This window comes from Aythya fuligula, chromosome 1, assembly GCF_009819795.1.
Source record: "Aythya fuligula isolate bAytFul2 chromosome 1, bAytFul2.pri, whole genome shotgun sequence".
NCBI classification, from domain to species: domain Eukaryota; kingdom Metazoa; phylum Chordata; class Aves; order Anseriformes; family Anatidae; genus Aythya; species Aythya fuligula.
The window spans coordinates 37,749,483-37,759,758 of record NC_045559.1 but is presented as its reverse complement, the minus strand read 5'-3'; the positions used below and the strand labels follow the sequence as shown (position 1 = coordinate 37,759,758).

The 10,276-nt window shown below is 45.1% G+C and overlaps 1 protein-coding gene across 1 annotated transcript in view; it reads left to right on the top strand.

The window, feature by feature from the left end:
- Positions 1-564: 564 nt before the first annotated feature.
- Positions 565-10,276, top strand: part of CPM (carboxypeptidase M) — a 30,468-nt gene continuing 20,756 nt past the window's right edge. Inside the window, exons 1-2 of the mRNA XM_032197150.1 lie at positions 565-582; positions 701-851. Of these exons, the coding sequence (XP_032053041.1) occupies positions 565-582; positions 701-851 (169 nt within the window). The remainder of the gene's footprint in view (positions 583-700; positions 852-10,276) is intronic.

The following is a 10,276-nucleotide window of genomic DNA, read 5'->3' as shown; positions in this document are numbered from 1 at the left end:
GCGTTTAATTCTGGAGATATAATCCAGCCCTTTCAACAAGTGAATCCTATTAAAAACTCATCTTTAAAATAAAAAACGATTGTTAAACGGGGATATGGCTAGATTTGGACACCAAATCCTGTCAGGATTTGTCCATGGGCATGGCAGCCCTCGCCCCCGGCACCACACGAGGTTTGTTTCCTCAGGGCTCCCCCACCTCATGTTCTCTCCCCTCGACCTCCAGTGAAAGAGAAGAGGAAGAAGAGGAGGAGGAAGAAGAAGAGGAGGAGGAGGAGGAAGGTGGCTGTCCCCCCCCGAGGGGCCCTCTGAGGGCCTCGCTGCCAGGCGCCGCCCGGCGCTCAGGTGCTCGCTGCCGGGGCGGGCGTGAGGGGAGGGGAGGGGAGGGCAGGGAGATGGCGGGGAGGGGTCCCCATCGCTTCGCCTCCTCCCTCCGTGCCCCTGGGCGGGCCGGGGGGAGCTGAGTGGAGGAAGCCGGCGTCAGTCAGGGGCAGGGCGAGGCCGGGCGGCGGGGGATGGCGGCCCCCGCCCGGGGCCGGGGCTGCAGTCGTGGAGAGCGGCGGCACCATGCGGGCGGCCACCGGGGTAGGAGCGGAGCGGGGTGGGGATGGAGGGGAAGGCACCTGCTGCGGGCAGGGGGCTGCCCCTTCAGGGCTTCTCTGAGCGAGGGGTGGGGGTCTCTGGTTCCTCTGCTTCTTTCTAGGAGGTGGCGGCCGTCCTCTGCCTGCTGGCCCTGGCGGCGGCGCTGGATTTCGGGTACCACCACGCCGAGGAGCTGGAGGCGTACCTGCGGGAGGTGCACGCCGCCCACCCGGCCCTCACCCACCTGCACAGCATCGGCCGCTCGGTGGAAGGTAGGTGCGGGCGGCACTGGCTCTTTTGGGGTCGTGAAGCCCCCCGCAGGGTCCCCGCAGCTTGGTGCCGTGGCCTCGGGTGGCGGCGGGGCTGCTAAGTGCCGGGTGCCTCTGCTTCAGCCTCTCCTCAGCTTCCTCTTCCTCTTGCTTGGACGTGAGTAGCAAACCCCGATGGCACCCACGGCTCGGGTGGGAGCTCTCCCCACGCCTAACTCCTGCTCTTCGGGACCGAAACCTCGGCGGAGTGGCAATTTCAGAAGCAGGGAGGCTGCTGAGCTTGGGGTGTCGCTGCCCCGCTGCCGGGCACCCGCTCGAGGTGCGGCTGTGGTGGCAGCCTGTGGTCTCCAACTTGTCCCTAACTGCATTAAAGAAAGGATCATCCCATCCCGCTTCAGCTGTTTGGCTAAAGCTGGGCTGACTAGGTAGAAAAAGGATTTCAAATTCCATACCGGAATCCGGTTTTAGTTAAAAAAACTGGGATTTCAGTCTCAAACCCTATAAGAAAACAGCTCAAGCCTTTCTAGTCTCATATAGGTGTTTTGACTTATCTATAAACTTCCTTACAGTAATTTTATGGAGGAAAAAAAAAGCTTTTTCTCTCCCTTGAAGAGATTAGAAAGGTTCGTAACTGTTAGCATTTATTTATTACCCTTTAATCTTCTTTTTTTTTTTAGTTTTAAGTGGAAAAAAAAGTTATGTAGAACTCAAAAAAATGCTTTTATATGATGTGTAAAACTAGATCACTCTTTAGAAACATCATTTGTTCCCCTAATCCTACTTCATAGGCACTGCAATAAGGCCAGATGAAACTTGTTTTACTTTTTTTTTTGTTAGTTCTTTTTTTTTTTTTTTTTAAAAATCCATGCTCTTCTAGGTAGATAAACGTGAAGAGCACTAGCAGCTTCTATCTCTTCACACATCCTTCCATGTGTTATTGTGTCTTCAATGTCTTCTTTAAATATGCACTCCTACTTGTCTGAGACATAACTTTTCTTTGGAGAGAGTCTGGTCAGTTTCAGTGAGGTGTCAATCAGCTGTCTTGGTGCTGTGGAGGTGGAACCTCCTCTCTGCACATCCACACTTCTTTCTAAGAAAGTCTCATTATGGGAAGACTCAAACTAGACAAGGAATCTCAAAGTTAGTTAAGTCGTGTTCCTCTTGCTTTCATCAAAGGCAGAATCCTATTGAAATATGTTATTCACCCACACAAGAGAAGGCTACTCCCTTTGTGTACGGTTCCCTCAAGTACAAACTACTAATTATCAACATCTCCATGTTCCTACCTTGAGGGGACTTAGCTAACTTTTTTTAACCATAGGGCTAGATTTTGATTTCTCTGGTGTAAATTCTGTAGAGTTCTGTGAAATATGTTAAAGGATGGAACTGAGTTAGGGTCTTATTTTCTTTGCTCATATTGAAAAAAAAAAAAAAGCTCTTAACAATGGTGGCTATGTAATTTTGGTAAAACTTAAACTTCAATTTTGGCCAACATGCTGAAGTTCTAGTTCTTTTCTTAGTTCAGCTGTTGAATGTGCATATGCATGTACATAAACTAGTATGGATTTACTAGTGCATCCCACTAAGTTGTCCAACCAATTAGCTAAACCCTGATAGCAAGATTATGGAGAAGAAACAGAAAATAATATTTAAATATTATAAAGCCGAGAATGTCATGTAGTAAGTCTTCTTTTCAACCCTTGATACATCTGATATGGAGAATATAGATGATAAATACAAAATCTTATGAACTGGCATGGTGCCTGTAAGGACAGCAGACGTGATTTTGCTGTTACTGTGAATGACCATTGTTTTCATTTTATTTTTTTCTTTAGTCTAGGTTTCATTCTAATTTATTTTTTTTAACAACCTAGCATTATATACTGTCATCTAGGTTTGGATGATGAAGAAAGTGAACTGAAAGCTTGATTTTATTTATTTCTGGCTTGTGTAGACCTGGAGCTCTGGAAGGCTATAGGGTCCACCCTTGAAGCCTCAATGTGGAAGGGTAACAGGGATCTCTGTACCACCACTTCAGGAGGTGGTTGCTTGTAGTTCTTTATCAGGAATATCTAAACGTTCTTCATGATGGAAGTCTCACATGTTCCATGCAGATTATGGAATAATTGAGCTCTGGAGGCTGTCTAACTTGAGGCCCTGTTCAAAGCAGGGCTAGCTTTAGAACTAAATTACGATGCTCGGAGCATTCTCCTCTTGAGTTCTGACTGTCTGCAAGCATGGAGGTCCTGTAGGATCTCTGGTACCTGATCCAGCGCTTATCTACCTTTGCTGTGAGAACATATTTTCTTGCATCTGATTAGAATTTGCTTTGCTGTGTCTTTTTGATGTGCACCTCTAAGAAGGGCCTGGGTCCGTCTTCTCTAGAATCATCCTTTAGGTAGTGGGAGGGCGTAGCTGTGTGGTTCTCCAGGTTAAACAAACCAACTTTCTCCAGCCTCTCCTCAGGTCTAGTGTGCTTCAGCTTTGTAATCATCTCAGCAGCTTTCTGCTGGACTTCCACCAGTGTGGTGGTGTTCCTCTTGCACTGGGGAACCCATAGCTGGGCATGGTACTCCAGTTGTAACTTTACTAGTGCTGACTGGGGGAGAATAATTATTTCCCTTTAGCTGCTGGTTTATGTTTTTGATGATGCAGCCCAGCATAGAGGTTCCTTTTCTGCTGCAGGAGCGCACTGCTGGCTCGTGTTCATCCTACTGTCCCCATGGACACCCCTTCAACTCCTAGCTTGCAGATCTGCAACCTGCCTCGTCAGTCTGCAGCCTGTGCAAGCATTGGGTTAGTTTCCTGGGCTGATAATCGCAGTGTGAGGCACTTCTGTCCCAGGAGGAGGACTTTGCATTTTCCCTTGTCAAACTTCAGGAGTCTTCTGCTGAGAAATTCCTTCAGCTTGTCAAGGCCCCTCTGAATGGCAGCCTCAGTACTGACTCCTGAGGAACAGTGCTGATAACTTGCTGTCACTTGACCCCCCACCTGACCGCCGATTGATTGCTCAGTCTAACAGCCAGTTTCTGACATCCTTGTAATCTACTGATCTAATCCATGTGTTCCTCACTTGTGTGCAAAGATACTTGGAGGGATGGTGCTGAAAGCCTTGCTAAGGTCAAGGTTAAAGAAATCTAGTACTCACATCCCTCCCACTGAGCTTTCATTTTTCATGCAAAGCTAAGCCATCAAGTACAATTTGCTGTGGATAAATGTGAGGTGAGATTTAGAAGGCAGATTTATTTGATGTACATAAACAGCGAGGTACAAAACAAAGCCAGTACCAAGAGCTTCACTGGAAACCAAGGTAGCCCAATCTGTTTTGTGATTTACATCACCACATGGAAATTCACAGCTTCTCTGTCGGATTTCTGGGAAGATTTCTAGACTAGCAATGACCTGTTCATTCTTCAGGTGCTTTGGAAGTTATCTCCCAAACTATTATAGGGAAATATGAGATAAATAATGAAATACAGGTAGAGAGGAATCTTAAAGAAGATGTAACCCATTGGCTGACTAAACAGAGTGTTATCTCTTTCTTAACAGTTAACTACTAACTTAGTAGGTCTTATAAGTAGGCGGGCAGTCTGATTTCCTGATATTCCTGCAAAAGGAGCATTAGTTGCTTCAGTTGCTTCTGACGCGGTGTCTAAACACAGTGGAAAAAACTTCAGCAATGGTATCAAAGGTAATAAATCCTGCATACCTGGCAAGGATATCTGGCTCATGCGGGCTGAACATCAGGCGCTGCGTTCTGGGCTGCTTCCATGTATGACTAATGGTGGCTTTTTCTTTACAAGTTGGAAGGAAAAAAAGCTCCTGAAACCTGGTATTGACAGAGCTGGCTATTCACAGGCTAGTCAATAGTAGCTGACAGTTCTCATAAAGGCTGTGTGAAGAATCCACTTATTATGCAATTAAGTTCTAGAAAATACTGGTTCCTCCCTTCGCAGAGACCCGTCCATACAGCTACGAGAGGCTTGTGTCTGCCAGGAGGAACTCTGCTTCCCTCACAGGGTTACTTCAGGCCAAACAATGGAAACGTGGGATGGCTCAGGGTAATATCCCAGTTCTTTGTCTCTGATGCCTTGTTAAATAAGCTAGTAAAAGGTCTTTGGCAGGAGCTGCCGTCTCTAATCTGCGCACTGTTCAACCTCAGCACAGTATGTGTGCTGTATGATGATAGGGGTGGCTGCAGAGCTGCGTCAGCCTGGAGGATGGGACCTGGTGTAGTCATAATTCACCTGGCCTGCCTAATACCAGCCTCATCAAAAACAGGCTGACTACAGCAAGCAGAGCTTACAATGCACATTATTAAAAAGAAGATACTTCAATGTGGGTGGGGTCTGTGGTGCTTCATTGAACACACTTTTTTTCTTTTTTTTTTTTTCTTTTTTTTTGAAAAGAAGAGGGTGAGTAGAGGGGAGGAGTGGGAAAGCAGACCTAAGGATTCTAAAAGGTGGAACTGATGACCTCATTAAGAGAGCAAAAGACAAGCAATGTAGAAACAGCTGAGTGGCTTTTGTAGTAGATGCCCGTTTTCAAAACTCTTTTCGGATATGCTCTGGATTCAGATGAAGTGATAGCATGGCGACTGCAGCTTGTTTTAGATCTGTCTTTTCTGGAGGCCAGTCTGCATTTTTAGAATTCCAGTCCCACTGGAACAGTTGTAAACATCTTCCTGAAGCTCGTTCCTCCTCACCGAGCAAAGAAAGTTGTATATGCCTGAAGTATAAAGCACCTCTGTCTCCACACAGTGAAGAGCTGGCTTAGTAGGCTAACCTTTATTTGTTGGGTTCTGTCATTGGAGCAACGAAAAGCAAAACAAACCAAACCGACCACATTTTATTATGGTTCCACTACAAATTTTTGGAAACAGCTACTTACAACAGGGCTATTGAAAAGTTGGTAGTTTTTTTTATTTTTTTTCAGGTGAGAACTACGTGGTTTAACCATCCTATTCTGCTGCTTGCTGTTCAGTGGCTCTGTTTGTTGCTTTTTAAATCGAAGTGTTCCAGCCATTGATCTTAAACACATCACCAGCTTTCACTAGACCACCAAAAAAAAAAGCTCATTTATTAGCATTCTGCTATCCCTGCTCTACAAGCAGAGGCTGAAGCATGCAGGCTGGTTTTGGTTGGGTTGCTGTGAGTGTGTGTGTGTGTTTCCTTGTGCAAACCCTTGTGGGTTTCCCTTCTCGGGCAGCAGAAGGGAGCTCCGGGTGCTCGGGGCTCTGGGCGATGAGCGGCAGTGACACAGCCCAAGGGCACACTGGAGATGAGGACCAGGTAGCGGGGTGGGAGGTGTGTGCCTGGTGCTGTAGCCAGCAGAGAACCCGGGCACCTGTCCCAGACACTGTTCTGCACAGACATCAGTGGAAGTTGTGCCCGAGGTATGCCAGGAATTGATGTTAATCTGCTACCTGCTGTTACGGCGTGATCGACACCTGTAGGTATTTAGGGGAGGCTCTTTTGCGGGGGAGCGTGGCCTTCAGGGTCATTGCACTCCAGTTAAAGGATCTTAATAAAAGATCAGCTACTGTGTTTGTCTAGCCTAACTGCTGGCAGGCTGTGTATTTAGCTGACAAATGGGGAAAAATAGGAATTTCTTCTCAGGTGTTTCTTGTGATACGACATGGAAGGAGCCTGGGTTGCTCCCGTCAGTAGGACAATGCACTGCAAGCTTTATTGCACTTACATCAGGAACAAATTAGATTCTGGATGCTTTTAAGTACTGGAAAACAAGTTTTACTGTTGGAGGAAACAAAACTGAAAAGTGTATCTATGAAATGTTTGTGCTTCACTGGAGTTGCTCTTACCTGGCTAGATTCTGGGGTCCTGGCACTGCGCTGCTGGAGAACGAGGCTGTACCTAGCCCAGCGTGCTCCGAGGTAAGCTTCTCACTGCTACTCATTAATAAAGGCTCGCACAAACCCAGTGTGAGTACCCATGTTTCAAAAAAGGGAAAACCCATGAAGGTGATAAAGGCGACTGTAAATTTTCAAGACAAAGAGAAACGGTATAGAGGAAAATCGATGGGAACGTGATGCCTTTAAAGCGAATATTGAGATAACTTTTTCTGTGTACACATAGTGAGAGAGGTGTTTGTGTACGGGAGCATTACCCTCTGTTTGTTCCGTTTGAGTGACTGCTGCAGATGGCTTTCCTCTTGTCTCCGGTCCTTGATAACATCTCCTGTTCCCTTCCCCCTTCCTTGTCTCCCACCCCACAAATTTCCCTGGTCCCGTGAATCGCAGGCTCACCATGCAGGCATGGCGTGTGTAGATAATATAAGCATTGAGATTTTCAGTGTTCATTTTTAGAAACAGGAATGAATGGGATGTTTCCCACTCCGAGGGCCCCATGTGAAGCACACTAAAGTCATTTGGCTCAAGTCCAAAGTTCCCTTGTTTTTTTATTTTTTTTTAAAAGGGCACTCTAGAACTTATTGTGATAGTTACTTTACCCATTCTTGCCTGCTTCTTTGCTGATCCTCTCCTTACATGCCACTTTGTCTCTTTGGTCTCTTTCTTCCTAATCATCTTTGTCCTAGTTTTTGTCAGTACTTGTGGCATGAAAATGTATGTTAACAAGATGCTGGATAGATTTACATGTTCATTTTATGATTGAAAGTGTTTGGGTTCATGGATGTTAACAGCCTTGTAAACTCCGTTTGCAGGGTATTATGTGAGTCACTGTGATGGGAAGGGAAAAAAACAGAAGAGGAGGAGAAGGACTGGGTCCTTCAGGGCTTATCTGTTCGAGTTAAGTCATGACTTTAAAAATAAATCATGACTTGAAAAGCAAGAAAGTATTAGGTTGCATTTCAAAAGCTCTTTAGCTTCCAATTGAGCTTTACTCTAAATCATGTGCTTATTTTGAGCTTACCTTTACTGCATCAGCTTTCAAGTCTGTTTCTACTAGTGGAAGTTAAAAAGTCTTTAAATGTTGAAAAATAGTCTTTTTTTCAACAGATTTCCCCTGACTGTGTCTTCTAGTGTTTTAGTTACCAGAATTAGTTTAACTGAACATTGTGCATGTCACTCTGGAGGAGGAAAGCCACAGCACTTCAGCCTTCCGCACCAGTAGTTTGACTGCTGTAGTGTAGTTTGACACGGGTAGCTTTGTGTGCAATTTGTCTTCCAATAGCCGAGTATTACAAATTTTGGCTGATAACATGACTTCACACTGCTTTCCTGGCAGTAATGCCCTGGCAGAATGCCTACGCTTTCTACATGATTTATAAAGAGTCCATGGCTTGGTCGTTGTCAGCTGTTTGCCTTGGAAGACAGCTAAGCCATTGAAGAAGTTAATCTTTGAGGTGTAGTGACTGTAAGCATGTTCCTGTTCTCTTGCAGTAAAGGTAAAGTAACCTGCTGAAATCAAAAAGTAATAGTGAAAGTGTGTGTACATATGTGCAGGTTTTTTTGCATGCATACGTGCACACAAATGAAACTCCAACACAATTCTTGCAGAAAATCTTGTGGGAAGTTTTTTTTTTTTTTTTTCAGTGAAATTTGCCAGATCAGAGATTCCTCCTAGGAGGGGAGGGAAGATTTTCAAACAAATGTTTGAAGGAAACCTTTCCTAGCAACATAGTCCAAACACTTCTTGTATAAAAACTTATCTTGTACTGGGATCTTTGCTGTAACTTTGAAATGGAAATGGGATCTATTTAGAAATAGTCCCCTCGCTGTTCCTGTGAGCAGTTTACCTGAAACCAGTGCTGTGGGAAAAGCTGCATCTCTCCTGCCTCTTCTATGAAGCCAATTGCTTTCTAGGTGTCTAGAAGCAGAATATATGTCAAGATTTTCTTCGTGTCTTTAGAGCTGTGAAGGTCTTAAACACACAGCTGTTCTGCTTTTTCTCGGTAAGACTGCAGATTTCCGTGTTTGATTAGAAGCAAACAGAAGTGGCAACTGCGTATCATAAGTAGTGCTGGTAAACTTCCCAATGCCAGGGAACTTGTGTAACTTAAAATCAGCAAGTGTGGCTGGTGGGTACACTCTGGTTCATATCCATCCCCACGTCCTTTAACCGGTGTTGGGAAAGTGAAGACGTAGAAAGAAACGCAACCCCCACAAGAAACAAACAAAGAGAAAATAGAGCTCAGTATGCTAGGAAACTTCAGGTGCACAGTAGACAAGTTACTTGTTTTCTTCCCTTGCTTTTTGGAAGGAGCACTGTATATAAATTTCTAGCCATGCAAATAAGAAGGGTGGTCTTTATACCTAGGATCGCAATCCTTGTTTCGTTTATTACTGTACTGATAATTCAACTTGAATTTGCTCCTTGCTGATTGCAAGGAACAAATTGAAAGTCTACTTATACTTCAGGTTAGTTTTTATATGTAACTTAGTGTCAGTTTAAGCTGATCCTAAACATTCACGTCCTCAGATTGCTATGGAATATCACAAGAAGCGAATAAGATGCTCCAATAAAGAGAAAAACAGAAAACATCCATAATTGAAGAGATGGTCTTCTACCATCAGATTGGGTCTCTCCGTTATCCTGTCACAGGTTACGTTTGCTGCTCTCTGGGTCATGCTACAAGATCCCTGTTTCTCTAGGAACAGGGAAAATCAGGTGGATGCTGATGTTAGTGGTCAGTAATGGGACATGATTGCAACTTGCAGTGCAATATTATTAATTTTTTAACAAGTTCTGGTCAGAATTCCTTAGAAGGAAAGAAAAAAAAATGCAGTTTTACCCGCAGTTGATGTCCCTGTCTGCATTTTCCTCTTATTTATAAGGAGAGCATGGTAACACGTCCTTTCTTCCTCACTCTGGGGGATGCAGCTTTTTAGTAGAAAAGTATTTCCAGCAGCTTCCCATCCTCTTCACACAGAAGCAGAGCAGCACGCCTTGCATCCTTCCTGGGTGGCCTTTCTGCCCGTGCCTTCTGGCTGTGCACCCCTGGGGCTAGCAGTGTTGCTGATTCTCAGGGTTCCCTAATTAAAGCTTTGCTGTACGTAACCGTGGTGTGGCAGATTGTGCTCAGCTAGCTCAGGGAGTACAAACATGAGCCTAGTGAATAGATGTACAGAGGCAAGATGCGACTTCTAACCCTGAAACATTTGTTCCTTGGGAGGTTTTATGCTTGGTCATGCGCAGAAGAGATCTAGATCTATTTTTTTGTAAGGCTGGCTTTTCTCTTGTGAATGAAAGCTGAATGAGCACGATGGCTATTCCAGCTTTTTGAATATTTTTTATGAATTAGGTAGTTGTTGGAGCTGGCAGGTGGGGGGAAATGCACAGGGCTGGGTGCAGCTCTCCTTCCCCTCTCTGCCAAGAGACTGCCCTGCCTGTAAGTGGCTCCGCTTCTGACTCAGTAACTCTTACAATCTCTGCAGTGGTTGAGATGTGGCAGATGATGCTTCTGAGCAGATCGTGCTGCTGTTTGGTGTATAAGGCTTGCTTACTCAT